This window comes from Panthera uncia, chromosome C2 (assembly GCF_023721935.1).
Source record: "Panthera uncia isolate 11264 chromosome C2, Puncia_PCG_1.0, whole genome shotgun sequence".
Classification (NCBI taxonomy): Eukaryota; Metazoa; Chordata; class Mammalia; order Carnivora; family Felidae; genus Panthera; species Panthera uncia.
In genome coordinates, this window is record NC_064810.1 from 142,403,975 (window position 1) to 142,421,414 (window position 17,440).

The following is a 17,440-nucleotide window of genomic DNA, read 5'->3' on the forward strand; positions in this document are numbered from 1 at the left end:
CTACAGACAAATCTCCCTGGGAACTGCTATGGAGTCCCCTGTATTAGGCACTTCCTCATTCCAAGAGTAAAAACTGTGTATCCATTAAAACCTTACCGCAGCTGCTGTACTATATGAAATTTGTCTCTCAGTATTTTATGTCACTTTCTTCTTCAGGTCTCTTTGTAGATTTCAAATAATATAGTGCCATAAAACACTTTACAGTAAAGACTTTAAAACTAGGTCTTAGTTTGGCTCCTGAGTGATGTTACAGCCCACTCTCTTTTTGAATGAGAGGCAGTGAATGTGCTGAACACGAGATATAAAACGTGATGTAGCATCATCAGTTGGATATATACTTTGCTACGTTGTAAGTGGGAGATATATCTCTGCCCAGATAAACTTGATTCCCATTGCCATCCTGACTGTCTTATCTGATGTTGGATCTGCAGTATTCAGTCATTTGTTCACTCATCTACCAAACACTTAGTGAGTGAGTTCTGTGTGTAAGGCCAGGGATAGAAAATGAGTAAGACCTATTATCTACCCATGAGTAACTCAGCCTCGATATCAGGACAGGATGAGTTAGAGTGTAGAACAATACGATGCATTTTGTATTTTTGTCATCAACACAATTGCTGATAGAGTGCACTGGCTAATATGGATATGCTCAATGTCTGTTGGATTATAACCAAAATTGAAATTATCTGTTTGGGGAAGAGAGAATAAGCATAAGAAAGATGTCACACAAGTTACGATGAGGAGGGTGAGGGTAGTGACACAGAAAATCTAAGAGGGAATTAGAATGAAGCTAAGTGACGATGGCAGGATTGGGAATTACTACTTTAATAGCAATCAGCACCATCACAAAATTTCTCTGAGACCCTGATTACATTCTTTGGTACCAGGGGATACCGTGGAAACCAAGAGTGTGCTCTCAACAGCTCAACTCCACTGCTTCTGAAATATGGCCCTCAAAATGGTTACATATGCTGCACATCTGATACGGTTTTCTCTTATACTATTGAGGGCATAGATAATGCCAGAATTTTCAGAATCTGTGGTTCGATATCTTTCCCAAACAGCAAAATTTTGCTGTGATGCTGTTTTTCATTGTGCATTCAGTTGATACTAGATTCACAGTCCTACTAGAACATTGTACATGCTGTGAAGTCACAAGCTTCTTTAAGGAATAGGTTTCTTTGGAAATGAGTTTTAACAACCAATGATGAATGTCCAGCTATACTATTTCCAGTGAATGTGGGTCATTCTTCCGCCATTCAGGGGACTAATCATGTCCAACATCTGCAAAAGACTTAAAAATCTTTTTGTGGCCCTTTGGCGGCCCAGAGGACCGACCTGTATCCAGGCTTGTTCATTATGTGTTGATGACAGTGCGATATCAAGGAAAGAGTAAGGGTTTTATAGCCAAATGCACCTGAATTTAAATGTAACCAGTATAATTCAATAGCTGTGTCTGCTTGAGAAAGTAGCTTAATACATCTACCTTCTCTTTTCATCTTCAAAAAATCAGAATACTTATATTGACTTCTTAGGTAGTTGTGAGAATTCGGAATAAAATAGCTAACATATTCTGTGTAGTGGCTGACGTGTGGCAGGTGCTCAACTGATGGTAGAAACATATGTGTTTGTGTATAAGTGTAGTCCCGTCATTCATTGGTGTTTCTGATGTAGAAAAACACTGGCAGGTCCGTAAAAGTGACTTAAAAATCAACAGATTTTTCAGAGAGGATTATTATGCATCAAGCTCTGCACTGGGTATTTTGAAGACGATCAGAGAAGCCTGACCCCTGAAAAATCAAGGTCTGGTTAAAGAGACAATCTCATAGAGAACAAGAAGATTATGTCACACAACAGTAAAATAATAGTAACAATAAATAATGGTGGAGGTGATGATGATGATGATGATGATGATGATGATGATGATGATGTGATTATATACTGGCTGTGAGCACAACTATTCAGATTGGGAAAAACAGCCAGTAGACCAGAAAGTCAGAACGTGCAGTTTACCCTTGAAGGGCCTATGTTATCCAGAGAGAGGAGAGGCTGGAAGACATTGGTGCCAACATCACAAAGTGACGGTCTTCAGGTTCAAGTCTATCTACAAGAACGGTTCTATTTGGCTTTCACATTGTTTCTACAAAAACGCTGAGACTTAAACTTTGAAAAATTTTGCTAGAAAATCCAGATTTCTTTCAAAAAAAATCAGGAAGCTTAGCAGCATCAGGATCATACTCCTTCATGGTAACAATGGCTGCAGATGAAAAACAGATGCTCCTTCATCCTGGGCTGGAGATCTCCAGTTCTCTGTAATCTCTACCCTGTGAACAGTTTGCTACCTCGCTTGCTTCTTCCCTAGAAATGTTTTCAGAGTAGGGAGAAAACAGAATATGTTGTGTCATTTGAGATGACCATTTAACACCCAACGGGGAAAATCAAATGGCTCTAATTGGAGAGTCTCTGCTGAGGTTTCAGTGTTAAGACATTCAAATTCTTGTGCCTGATGGCACACAATTCCAGAGAAGCTGAATTGGAAATTCTGAGGTTGGGGCCCAGAGTTATAAGAGGCCATACAGACTATTCTGATGCATGCTATTTTTGAGAATTACCAGCGTAGCATATACTGTAGCACCAAAATACAAGTAGGCTGAGGGGTAAGCATGAGGTACACCCACTTTTAGGAACCTGGAGTGGGAGAAGGAGAAAGTGAAGAAGGTCAATCAAGGGATAACTGTCTGCAAGAAAGGAAGATAAGAACCAAGTCAATGTAATGCATTGGACCCAAGAAACGAATATTTCAAGAGGAAGTTATTTAAGAGGGCTAAATTATATCCGCCCCTCCCCCACAAAAAAGCTAAATGATAGTGAGAGGTCAAGGATGATGATAACAGTAATTTTATTTATTAAGAAGTTACTAGTTAATTTTCAAAGTTCTGTCTCAGTAGATAAAAGCCAGTATTTAGGAGTGAAGTAAAAAAAAAAAAAAATTAGATAATTAACAGAAAGAGGTAGCACGAGCAGAGCAATCATTCCAGAAAAGTCTGGCAAGAAATGCAAAGAGAGAAACCTGATTATAGCCTGTATGTAGAAGGAGAGGATCTGCAAATGTTCAAGGGAAGGCAGAGGGGAAAGAACCTTGGCTCTGGAAGAAGGTTAAGTTTCAGATAAACATAGGTGATATATAGGGAAACAGGCCAGAGAAAGGTGTGGCAGGGATGAATGGGAGTTGGAGGAGAGAACAGGAGGAGTGAGGCTATCTTGAGAGAGGATAGGAAGCACTGGAACTGAGAGACAGCAGATTGAAGTGTTGGCAGACTGTGTGCTCTGACATCAGGCTGCCTGGGATTTGATTCTGCTTTTGCTGCTTCCTAGTCATGTGACCTTGGAGAAGTAACTTAGGTGTCTCCATCTCTGTGTCCTCATCTATAAACCATAGGTAGTGGTAGAGTCTATCTCATGAGGCTGTCGTGATGATTGACAAGAGTGGATATATCTAAAGAGCTCAGAACAGGGGCTGACCCATTTAAGGTGCTACAGAAATGAGTGTCAACCAGATAGAACACATCAGGATGAAAATCAGAGAGGTTTTATTTATTTATTTATTTATATTTATTTTATTTATTTATTTATTTATTTATTTATTTATTTTTAAAATTTTTTTTAACGTTTATTTATTTTTGAGACAGAGAGAGACAGAGCATGAGCAGGGGAGGGGCAGAGAGAGAGAGAGACACAGAATCTGAAACAGGCTCCAGGCTCCCAGCTGTCAGCACAGAGCCCGATGTGGGGCTCGAACTCACGGACCGCGAGATCATGACCTGAGCCGAAGTCTGAAGCCCAACCGACTGAGCCACCCAGGTGCCCCAAGAGAGGTTTTAAAGGGGAACGCCCAAATTCCTGACAAGACGGCTTTTGTTCTGATAAAGGAGGTATTTAAAATCTCAAATCTAAAAACCACGTAGAGAAGACCTTGCGACTTGGATTGAGTTCTTGAAGACAAAATAGCACAAGGAGTGGAGTACTGTTCACAGTCAACTGCACATGAACAAACTAGGAGCTAACAGCAGTGACAAGCAGGGAATGCCAAGGTTAAGGGGTGGTAGACTAAGTACAGTGGTGGGAAGGTTAGAAGGCAAAGCCTTTAAGGAGGTAATGGAGGCAGCATTGACACGGTTGGGACTGGAGTGTGGGTGAAGCAAGTCATTAGGTATTGCCAGAAGGAGAATGAGCAAGTGAAGAAGAAATTGTGAATTGACTCAGAATATAAATGACAAGCCATGTGAATGCTAACACATGTGCTTCCTAAGGGGGCTTCAGCAAGCATTTAACCTGACCATGTTGGCTTTATCAGAGTCAAGAGAGAGTATCCAAGGGGCACCTGGATGGCTCGGTCAGTACAGCATGTGACTCTTGATTACAGGGTCCTGAATTTGTGCCCCACATGTGGCATAGAGTTCCCTTGAATCAACAACAAAAGCGCACAAAACACCCAGAGAGATGTTAACCAAGTTATCGTTTTTATGCTATACAGTAAGTATGTAGGTAACAAAGCAGAAAGCAGGATTTAGTAAGGGAACAGAAGGAATGTCAACATGCACACCTTGTACTAGGAATGTTAATACTACTTTATTTCATCTTGACAGTCACTGTTAAAAGCAGATATTAGTGATTGTGTTATACAGATCAGGAAAACTGAGGGGCAGAACCATTGAGCAATTTTTTCCACATCATATGGGTGGTGGAGTTCATATTCAAGTCCGTATTAATTAGACAAAAGCCCATTGTCTTTCCACATTAGCAGACCAAATGTTAAAGGATGTTAAACATGCTGAAATGTGCTATGATCGGTTGCAGAAAGTACCCAAAAGATGTCATTTCCATCCTGCTTGCATGGAAACCACTTTTTCACAAGTTTTCACCAAGAAGGTAGGGTATATACCCTAAATATTTAATGTAAATATGTCATCTGAAGCATTGCGCAAGAGTTACTAACTCTAAGAACCAGGAGCTTAATGATTTTGTTTTGTTTTATTTTAGAATTTGAAAGTATTCATTGTTGGTCTGGTATATCTTTTCTGGGTTTACAACCATTTGTAATTAATGAGCAAAAGCACTAAACAGTTCTAATCATTATCTGCCAGTTCTCTTACTAAATTAGCACTGTAATTCAATCAAACTACTGATTAGCCACTAGTTATTTTAGGTGAAGGAAGAGAGTTAACATAGACCTTTCCCATGTGTTTTCTTTGGACCTTCTTTCTAAAAAGTACCTGAAAAAATTCCAAATATGTGTGTGTGTGTGTGTGTGTGTGTTATATGTATGTATACATGTGTATATATACATATATATGTATTATACGTATATATACATGTGTGTATATATATATATTACATATATATACGTATATAAGCAAAAACTCTGAAAAAATTTTGTTCTGTCTTTTAAACATGGGCTATCATTTTATCAAAAGCAAATGTTTGCAGTTTTGAAAGTCGTTTTCCATGTCTGCAGAAAGCTCCCTTAGTCTCTGGAGTCTTGCAGAGAATAAACCACACGTGCTTTGCTGTTAGTGTGCCATTCTCTTGAAGTGGTGGTTTTCAAAAGACTGTCTAGTTGTATTGGCGTCACCTGGCGTCACCTGGGATTGTTAGAAATGCAGATTCTTTAGACCCATCTTGTACCTACTGAATCAGTGTTTTGGGGAGTAGTGCCAGCAGTGTCTGTGTTAATAAGCCCTCCAAGAAACTCTGGTGCATGTTAACCTTCCTTTAGGACCATTGTGTTAGAGTCGGTCAGATTGTAAATGTAGTGTTGTAGCCATAGAATTTTGGTGAAGCTGTTTGTAGTGTGAAAATAGTAATTTACTAAATAATACACTGATGTAGAAATTAAAACTCTTTTTTAGAATTGCTTTTATTATCCCTAAAAAGTATAAAAAGCTTGATTGCCAAAGCATTGCCCTTTCTTTACACACTTCCTCCTCTGAGAAGTTTTCTTCAGTTTTCCCAGCTAGGAAGTCTTATTTTGTGTTCTTTGTAATGTGTTATTCTCAAGTTATTAGTTAATAAATGACGTTTTAGTTTGCACAATGGACTTGTGAAATCTCCTTGGTATAGATCCATGATTCAAGCAGGAATTTTATTATCTCTGGGTTGGGGAAGGGAGGGGAGGAGAAGAATGCCCAGACTACAAGGCCAAGAACCGGGTTCTAGATTATTAGTTCCCTGCACTAGCTGATGCTGGGATACTTCTTGGCCTCTGTTATCCACACCTATGTTGGGTGACAAAGAGTTTGGAAGTGTTAGGGCTTGGAGGGACCAACTACAAAATCATTGAGCAAAGGATTTTGAAGGAGTAGAGTGGTCTAAATATTCTCATTTCAATCCGTTTCCAAAGCTTTCCAGGGTTTGGAGAAGACATTATTATATAAATTTTCTGGGGCTACCGTAACAAAATACTACACACTGCGTGGCTTAAATGACAGAAATTTGTTTTCTCAATTCTGGAAGTGAAAAGTAGGAGATCCAGATGTTGGTGGGTTGTTTCTTTCAAGACTCTCTCCTTTGGCTTACCAATGGCCATCTTTTCCCTTTGTCCTCACTTGGTCCTTCCTTTGTGCCTATCTTTGTCCTAATCTCTGAGGATACCAGTCATAGGATACCCAAATGACCTTGCTTGGCCTTAATTATATCTTTAAAGGCTCTCTGTCTAAATACGGGTTACATTCTGTGGTACTGGGGGTTAAGACTTCAACACATGAGTTTTGAGGGGACATAGTTCAGCCTAACTCAGTTATTGCTGGCATTGGCCTCTCGATGGTAGATTGAACTTTCTAAGGCTTCAGAATATTATTGAGTTGTGGACTTCTTTTGTAGATGAGACCTGGTTGACGTGGCCCATCAAATGCATAGCCCCACCACATTCCTCCTGGATCCCTAAAGCCATAGATATACTCCATTAGCATCCCTAAATACCAAATAATGAATGAACCATCAAGAAATAGACAAACAGCCACATTTTCTGAAAGGATAATGTTTCATCCATTAAATAAATGCAGTACCTTTTTCGAGTCTGGTATCAATACAGAAGGCATGTGAAAAATGAGTTAGCTGGGAGTTAATTGACTGTGGAGACTCTATTTTCAGTCTTTGCCTGTATTTTTTTGAATTAATATACACAGTGGGTGATTCAGCAAAAGGATTTAAAAATAAATTCTTTATAGAAAGATCCCACCAATTTGATGTCTTCATAATGCACGAAGAGTAGACCCATAATAGCTCTATTTTCTTTTCAACTTTGGAAAATAAAAAATGCTATTAGTTCAAATTAGGGTTACCTGTGGAATAATCAAGTGTATCAACAAATAGTTTGACCCAAATGCTGTTTAAGAATAAGAGTGGATGCCAGAAAGAATTGAGTATTCTTTAAAAAATTAAATGTAAAACTTGAGTTGACAAGCTATAGTAAAAGTGAGTTAATAGACAACACATACATAAATACATAACACTCAGTTATGAATACATAAAATACAATCAGTGGACAGTTACTGTGGAATGACTGCTGTTTTACAGAGTCCTCTTAGAATAGAAAGAACATGTTCCTTGGGACATGGCTGGATTTGGAGAATGTGTGGGCACTCTCGATACCTGTTGAATATGCAGATATTATTGTACGGAGTCACATATCTTATGTCCAAAAGCATCCTAGCACCGTGAATTAGGGGCTTCACACATTGGCCAAGAGAAGACACTGAATGTGCTCACTTCGTTTATGTGCTTCCCTCAAGAAGTTGAACCCCCTGGAGGAAGTTGACTGTGGATAATCTTGTATCTCTTCTAGCTGTATGAAATGAAAGCATGGAAAAATGGATCGGATTTGTCTGAAAGCTTCTGGAGCCAGAAGGCACATGGTGTCAGTGCTCAGCTGTCTATTTCCAGGCATCTTCTTGAAATAGCCTCTTTCTAGAGATATAATTCCTTTATATTTTAAAATATAATTTATATTTTAAAAATAACTTAATTTTACAAATTACAATTTTTATAATAATTCTAGGTAAATAATATTTTTCTCTGTATATCAGATTCTGCTTTCTACTCAGGGATGTCATAAAGACTTTATGAATACTAACAGTCTTCTCTAAACCCAAAGAAGAGGAAGAGTAAATAAATGAAATAATTTACTTTTGGAAATACCTTTTGCCACAGACGTAGGTCTTTTTCTTCAGAGTGTGTAAAAATGTATCATTAGTCTATACAGCAGTTTTTACTGTAGTCTATTAGTTACTTTGACAAAAGATCAGGAAGAAAAGTTGAATAGAATTCTTCACAGGTATAGTACATTGGTGGCTTTTCTGTTTACGGTGGTTTGGGTCTTAAAAAAAAAAGTCTACACTTTATTTACCTCCATCAGATGTTGACTTTGCAGAGCATGGAGAATACAGCAGCAGTCATGCGGAAAGTACCTGTTTGTCATCGTGAGAGTTCAAACACGAACTGGAACCAATGGCCCATTAAATACCTTCTCTTGTTGTTTAAAGCATATCCCAGCTTTGTGAAATAATTGTTCATGCAGAATACTGTAACTGAGCCAAGGAATTACATTCCTTTAGCTCTATTCAGGTTAGTGGCTGAGTCAGATATGCTCAGTTGTGTCCTATTGTTTCGAGATTTGGCACTATTGAAAGCCTCGCCTGGAGCGTAATTAGGAATAGGGAAATCAAGAAATAGCGTAATTTGCTTTTTGATGTGTATGTGTGTGTGTGAGTGAGTGACTTTGCGTTTACAGTAATATTATAATGCATACTGGGACATAAAATTTCGTTTTAGGAAAATGTTGCTTTAGGGGTGCCAGGGCGGCTCATTCGGTTAAGCGTCTGACTTCGTCATGACTCAAGTCATGATCTCGCAGTTCGTGAGTTCAAGCCCCACATAGGGTTCTGTGCTGACAGCTCAGAGCCTGGAGCCTGCTTCAGATTCTGTGTCTCCCTCTCTCTCTGCCCCTCCCCTGCTGACACACACTCTCTCAAAAATAAACATTAAATTTTTTTTTTAATACTCACAGATGCTTTCCATGAGAAATAATTTCTTTTTCTTCTCCTTCTTGGTTGTAAAAAAAGATAGCTGGTTTTTTTTTTTGTTTTTTTTTTTTTTACATATTCTACATTTAATGAAGGAAAAGAAAGACATCCAAGTAATATTGTTATACTAGGACAGTATGCACACCATAGGCTAAAAGTCCCATTGGGAGATGTAATTCACTATGAGATACAGTAATTTTTAATTTCCTTTTTAAAAGAGAGAGCTAAATTTTAATTTGGAAGATACTTTATATATAAAATTTTCAGGAGTAGCTTTAGAAACCAATTAAGAAGTATTTTTGTCTTAAGGGTTTGTGTGCCTGATGTGAGATGGTTATAAATGTTCTAAATTCTTTTTCTTCCTCTGGTTTTTACTTCTTCCATACTGTATTAATGGTGCTTTGTGTGGAAACAAAGTTTCAGCAAATGTTCCCTTTCTTCTCCCTTTTTGTTTTCTACACAAAGATACGTGTAATCTTGCAAATGTTTGCTTGCCCGAATAGCCTAAGCTTAGCGAGCATTACTGTCATTAGTAGGTGCAGTTATAGATACCTTGAACCCTTGTGGACTGAAAGACAGTTCAAATATGACACTATTTTACTGGTTATTTTCCCAAAAGAGAAATTCTTGCACTGAAATACAACTTGAAGGAGAGACTGTGTTGGTTGGTGGTTGGGGGTTGGGGGGAGGGTGGTCGGTTGGGAGATGAGGAGTTTTGGAGGAAGCGGGCTCGCATAATAATAGGCGTGGGGTGCCTGGGTGACTCAGTCAGTTAAGTACCTGACTCTTGACCTCAGCTCAGGTCACGATCTCATGGTTTGTGAGATCGAGCCCCGAGTCGGGCTCTGCGCTGACGGTGTGGAGCCTGCTTGGGATTCTTTCTTTCCCTCTCTGCACTTCACTTGCTCTCTTTCTCTCTCTTTCTCTTTCTCTCTCAAAATAAATAAATAAACTTTAAAAAACATAATAGACTTGAAGTAATAGACATTTCAGGAATACATACCAAACACACAAAAGCTTTAAACCTGTAGGGGTATTTGTATGGTTAAGTACAGTGAGAACACAGTAATGTCATCCCTAACGTTAAAAATAACAATATAAAGGGTAAATGTAAATTACCTTTTTAGTAAATAATTTTACCTGCCAAATTTCTTAGTGTAAGATTTTGACAGTCTACGTAGTAATGTTTTAAGCTGTCATTTGGGACAGAATTTTAACCCCTTCCATTTCTTATCAACATCAGAGAATGCCAAGGACTAGAGACATTTTTATGTAGCAGATAACAGGGAGGAAATAATTGCAAGAAAAGCTAATATTTAATGAGTACTTATCCTGTGCCAGCCACTGTTATCCTTATTTAAGTAAATCTTACCTAACCCTGAAAACAACCCTAGATACTATTGTAATCATTTTATATATTTATACGTAGATGTACGTAATTTTACATAATAGTCTAAATGAATGTTTAAATAAATGGATTTATAGAATTATAGAGAAATGATACAAAGCACACCTAAGGCTTACTTAGCCAATCAGATATACCCAGGCTGGACTGAGATGTGAGCCTTGGCGGTTTGTCGCCACAACATATTAACCACTATTGCCTTGGAGTCTAATACCCGGATTCTGAAAAACATGAAGGTTGATTAAACTAGAAAAGTCGATATATGTAGCTTCTCTGTTTTGGAGGCAGATGATATAATAGTTAAGCACTGTACCCATTTTAAGAATCCCATATTCAGTTCCCTTCCTTTCACAAATTATGTGATTTTGATCAAATTACTGATTTTGTAGACTATACTTTCTATATCTACCAAATAGTAGTAGATACTCTCAGCCATGCTGTCTTTGATTTAGTTAACTATAGAGTTATAGTTGTAATGGTGTAGAAAATGCAGTGGTAGCTGAAATGTCAGGATTATGATGACAGAATCTATTCAGTTCATTATTGGACAGCTTCATGCCAGTCTGGCTGACTTTAACCACAAGCATGGAAGTGACTGGTGGGAATTATCTCAGACCCCTTCATCTAAGTATATTCTAGTTCCTAGTTCATATATATTCCTAGTTCTGGTTCATAATAGGAACTAGAATATACTTAGAGATATTCTAAGAGCTGAGATAATATACTGTTAATAGGTTGGCTCCTATTGGAATGATTTTCAAAGCTATCAGCGGTATTGCTTTCATAATGAAATTAATTCTGTAAATTTCTAGAGGACCCTCAATTCATCCTTGGTCAAAACATCTGGGGGAAAGAAAAGAGGCAAAGACATTTCTAGTACAATGACATTATCAACACTAGAATATTAATAAATAACCACCAAAATACTGCAAAGAGTTAATGACCTAATAAGAGGGGATTATAAATGCAAAAGAAACAGTGGTGAGGGGGAACCTAGTTTATTACTCCATGGGATATTTACTATTTGTCATATATTCTCACACTTGCTTAGGAACACAGAATTACAAGAAAACTTGCCAAATATTTTGTGACATGGCTGAAATCTTGAACATGAAAATGAGTAGTTAGTAAACTTGTTGCTTAAATTTGCATTATAATTTCTCCATGTTAGTATGATTGTTGACAAGCATCCTTCATAGAATCCTAAAGAAAGACAGGCTTTTAGAAGCCATCTTCTTTGGTTCTATCATTTATGCCTCAGGAAACAGGCTTAAAGAGATTGAATTTCATTCTCCATATTAACCACCTTTTAAAAAACGAAACCTAAACTAGGTCTTCTGCAAGAGATGATAGGATAATGGATATGCTTATATGTATTTCTGGTAGAAACTTCATTGTTGTATGAAGTACCATTGGATTACCTGTATCATTCATTTGTTTATAGCAAACATTTATTGAGCTCCTATTACATATGGTGGCAGGTATTGAGAATTCAAAATTCAGTCTTTAATCTCAACTCACACTATATATTTTTAGTAACAAAAAAAAATCCTATTTATCTTAGGAGCACTGCTAGAAACTCTTAATCTTTCAATTTAACCCTCTCCCAAATCCTGAAAGGGAAGTATTACAATTCTCATTTTTACAGATGAAAAAAAAACAAAAAACAGTTTGGAGAAGTTGTGTTAAACTGCTCAGTGTTACAACGCTAGGTGAGTGCCAGAGCTGGATGTAAGCCCTGTTCAAGCTGGGGCCAAGGTCTGTGCTTTTCTGCAGCAATCCACAGTGTGATTTACTTTGATCACAATCACATACAACCCCCTTTCAGCCACCTATGACAGGCTGACAGGTTTATTTTTGAAGGCTCAACCCAGTGATTACGTAGGGAAGCACATTCTCAAGTTATAAAGGAGAACTGGTGAAAAGTGATCATCCAGGTGTGAAATGGGAGTACAGTGCTTGTTTTCTTGGTTTATTCCTGCTCAATTGTGTGTGCACTGACGTTCTTTAAGGTATTTTAAGCGTCTTCATTGGGCTATAATAACGTGGAATTTCTCTCTCTCTCTCTCTCTTTGTCAGGTATGGAAAAATTGTATCCACAAAGGCAATTCTGGACAAAAACACAAATCAGTGCAAAGGTATGTGTAAGGGCATCTATACCCTGGGCTCTTGCCTAGCCTGTTCCATCGATGTCTCCTTTAAGGCAGAAGTCCAGATACCAGCTGCGCAATGATCACGATGTACAGAATATGGCAAACCTCTTTAATAATGCCAAGGCTTTGATGAGTTGTATTTCTAGTAACATTGTTCATTAATTTTTTTCATTAACAAACAAAATGAAAATCACAAATCAGAACAAGTGTCAAATTGCTTCAGCGTAAAACTAAATTACCTCTTAACAACTTGGGGTTGTCTGATTTGAATGATATCATCAGTGATGCAAATTGATTTCCTATATAAAAATGAGGAACTCTGGGGAGAACTTCCCCATGCAAAGCACGTTTTAATTTATCTGTTCCTTAAAGCTTTAGTGACACTGGTTGACTAGGAATGAACTTACTGATGGGCCCATTGTGTCTAAGCTTCTGCTGTCAGCATCTCTCGGGATCTGAGTTGGTATCTTATTAAGGCTTTTTTTCCCCCCTGCAAACATTTCTGAAGTTTTTTGACTATATCTGTGACTCATGTCTCCTCATGTCTGGGAATCCCATACTCTTTCATGAGTTGCATTTTATATTATTTGTGAAATCGGTATGGTCTCTCTCGCATGACTCAGTTCTTACTAGGAAATTGGAATGCTTCTTGTAACATATGTTATTTGTTGTTCCTGTAATCCAGTCTTTCTTATAATACCAGAAGTATGGTAGAGCCACGATCATTCTAAACACTGCCCCTATTTCACATACAGATATAATGTGCATATGTTTTAGGAATAGGCATTCATACACTGAAGATATTTCCCAGCCTATCTGGGTGACAGTATTCAGGTTCTGTTCAGCAATTAAAAAGCAAACAAACAAACAGCATTCCACGTCTCCCGTAAAGTCACAAATGTGCTAGGTGCTTAGGTACTACAAGACAAAAAATAATAAGATATGGTTTCTGTCATCTAATAGTTCAATTTGAAAAGGAAACCAACAAGAAAACGAAGAAACGAATCGTAACATACTTATTAGAGTGAGTGTATCAGCCTAAAGTAACTGAAAGTATAACAGAGGTATCTGTAATGGAGATATACATAAAAAACTGTGAGAGGAGGAGGTGGAGATTCCTTTTGGGGGAATAAAGTTTATAAAGGCAAGTCAGAATGGATGGGCATGGGAAAGGTCTGTGTTTGAGAGAAAGAGTTTCAGAATGTAATTGAGCAGACCCATAACTAGAATGGAAACTCCTAACACCCCTATCCACATTTTCTTGTAACTACTACTTTCTTTTTCCCTCATTCTCTGTCTCTTCCTCCAAGGAGACTTAAACTCAATGAAGACAGGACCTGTGTAATCTAGAAAGTTTATCTTCAAAGTGAGGTGTTGTAGAGCAATGCTAAACTCTCAGCTGGGGATGCTAGAAGGAAATGTTAGAATATGTCTCTCTTTGTTTTTCTATCAACTTTCTCTGTGTGGTGTAGAACATATTAGTTAATTTTACAAATGCATATGTTTTATACATATAAATATGTAAATTTTGGGTTTGCTGATACAAAATATTTTTATTCATTGTGATATGCATTTAAAAAGTAGTTTGGGGACTCCTGGTCTCATAATAAGCACTAATAAATACAGAAGGAGATGAAGGAGGGAGGGAAGTAGGGAGGAAAAGGGGAGAGAAAGGAAGGAAGGAAGAGGGGGACCATGGAACCACCTGGGAAGATCATTTACTAAAAGGGCAGCTAAAGATGACTTCATGGGAGGGCAGAGGGCTATTAGATCTTTTGCCTTGAGGGTGGTGTGAAAAAGGTGGAGTTAATATATGGTCATTATACATAATATGGATAGAGGTCTCCAGTTGCCTTTTCTGGCCTCAGCATTTGGAGTCTGTGGGTTAACAGTAGGGATTCTGAATTACAACCTTCATCAAGCACGTGGAGGTGGGTATCCTAAAAGTTAAGCACTCATGGTCAGAAAGATACTACTGTCACTTTCATGTTTAAGGAAAAATACTATTTTAATGGTATTCTGAGTCCTATTTAGAGTATTCCTTTCTGGCCCTTGAAATGGTCACCCGGACAAACTACATGCAGTTGGGAAGAGGCAGCAATTATATTTATGGAAAATTATTTATAGTTGTTAATGATAACGTGGGAGCACATTTCTGAGGTTGGGAGGAAGATGTGACGTCGTTGAGCAGTTCAGAGAACTGAATAAATGAGACGTTGAAACAACCATCTAAATATTTATTGAAATCGCCAAGAATTGAAGCAGGCATAGTTTTGGGGAAAGTAAACCAGAAGGTGTGAGCAATGATACTGGGCATCTGTAGACCATAGTGAAAATGAAGATTCACTGGTTATAAAATTTTGTGATGAAGGATTCTAAACTGGAGATGTAGGTAGGAGGGAAACCAGATGGCCATAGGAGCAAGGAGGACTCCTCACTATAGTCCACTGGGAGAATAGGTATTAGAAGGAAAAAGAAAAGTCGAGAGGGCTACAAAGGAGCAGTGTCCTCAGGGTGAGATAGGAAACAATTGGGAGCGTGCAGATGAAAGTAATGATAGCTTATATGCACTCAGGAAGCTGAGGTCATTTCACGCAGGCCATCCAGTGCTGCTTCCTGTGTGCCTGGTTCACCTGTCTTCACTGGTATCATCTGAAATTGGTAGAGTCTTTTTTTTTTTCAATTTTTTTTTAACGTTTATTTATTTTTGAGACAGAGAGAGACAGAGCATGAATGGGGGAGGGTCAGAGAGAGGGAGACACAGAATCTGAAACAGGCTCCAGGCTCTGAGCTGTCAGCACAGAGCCCGATGCGGGGCTCGAACTCACGGACCGCGAGATCATGACCTGAGCCGAAGTCGGCCGCTTAAATGACTGAGCCACCCAGGCGCCCCGGTAGAGTCTTTTTTAAAAAGTCAGTGTTGAAAGAACAATAAAGGGAATATTATTGATACTAGTAATTACAAGGAGACTATTGTCCCACATATTGTATTCAAACAGATTTTTAAAGAATGTATAAATATGCATGTGCTTGGCCCTCTTTCATTCTCTATCTTGGAACAAATATAGGCAACCTCCCAATTCTAGCTTATGGAGCACATACAACTGATCCAAGCATTACAATGATAGGAAAGAAGACTTAAACTATGTCAGATTATGAACATATTGATTATAGGAAGTTACATGAATATGGAGGAATACAAAATAATGTGTAAAATAAATATGGAGCTAAGTAAATATTTGAGACCTAAGTATTCCTTATCTTTATGTCTGTGGGGAAGCCAGGGCCTGCTTTGAACACCGCCTCTCCACTTAGTAGCTGTGCCACCTGTGGTAAATGACTCAACTTTGCTGGTGCCTCAATTCCCCATCTATAAAATGATGATAATAATAGGGCCTGAGTTGATGATTAAATGAGGTATACATGGATAGCACTCAACAATACCTGGTGTCAGCTGTGGTATGAAATACTAGAAATAGTAAAAAAAAAAAAAAATGTCTTAAGGTGGTGGGAATATGGGTGATAGATTATTATTTTATGTTTCTCCAAATTTATTGCCTTTTCAGGCAAAACAAACAAAACAAACAAAAAACAACTCTTGGAAACAATGATCTGGTTTCAGTTATATATATTTGATAGTTCTTTTTGTGAATTACTAGTAGCCTACGATTATATGTTTCTTTGTTTTTTGTCAAATAATGTCAGATAATAATAGCAATGGATTGGGAGAGAATGCTATGGTTTTTGTTTTTGTTTTTGTTTTTGTTTTTCATAATGGGCAGAAATTGAGTTCTTCTTGACCATGGCTTTCTCAAGGAAGGAGATGGAAAGGATGAGGTGGCTTTTTCAAACAAAATCACTAACAGCATGGAGCTTGTCATTAGAGAATGCAAACTGGATTTGGTCTTCTCTGAGACACTTCCTTCCGAATCATTTGCAACTTTGCCTCCAGACTAAGGCTATGCAATTAAAACCAAATATTAGGAAGACAGGATTTATTTATTTTTGCTTTTAAAGATATGATATGAGTTCAATTTTTCACGAGCTGTTACACAAGCAGCATATTTACATGCAAGTTAGTATTTAGTGGGGTGTGAGGAAGTAAATGCCCCAGTCTCCTTGGAGATGAAAAGAAAAAGCATCCAAATGAACCTTGATGTATTAGCCCAATGTTAGATGCTTACCCTATCTTAGTATCTGAAAGAAAGGCTTTTGTTCCCTACTTGTATCCTACTCACACCCTGAAGTTACAAAACAGTAGGCAGGCCCAGAGAATCGTGCTTACTCTCTATTCCAGAAGGGGTCAAGGAGAACCCTTTCAACATAACCTCTCGTTTTCAAGATTGTTCTTTCTTGGGTGGTGGCTGTGGCAGATTTCATTCTGTAAAATATGGCAACATAAAACACAACAGTCACCGTCAGGCCAAAATGACCAGAAATTGCTGAACAAAGCAGGCAACAGCTCCAGATGGAGAGTAATGAAAAGCAGACCACAGTTCATTCAGATACTCAAATGCAAGGACCAAATAAGAGCTATTGTACAAGTCACAGAGATTTGCGGAGCTTTGTTTGTTTGTTTATTTGTTTGTTTGTTTTTCTGTTTTCCTCCCTGTGTTTCCCTCCGGGTCAAGTATATTTGCTAATCTAAAAAGTCAGGGAAAATTAAATGAAGGAAGCCATTGAAAACATGGTGTAAATCTTCAATGAATTTACTTGTCTCTGCCTTTTCCTGCTTTTTAAGTTTGGTTTCCTCTGAACCCCTCCCCACACCATTTTTCTGACAGGCTATGTGTTCAGAGCAG

General features: G+C 38.1%; 1 protein-coding gene across 9 annotated transcripts in view; it reads left to right on the forward strand.

Annotated features, from left to right (window-relative positions):
* Positions 1–17,440, forward strand: part of RBMS3 (RNA binding motif single stranded interacting protein 3) — a 708,926-nt gene that overhangs the window by 186,261 nt on the left and 505,225 nt on the right. For all 9 annotated transcript variants that reach the window (XM_049629878.1, XM_049629869.1, XM_049629873.1 and 6 more), the window contains one exon: positions 12,565–12,623. In XM_049629878.1, the coding sequence (XP_049485835.1) occupies positions 12,565–12,623 (59 nt within the window). The remainder of the gene's footprint in view (positions 1–12,564; positions 12,624–17,440) is intronic.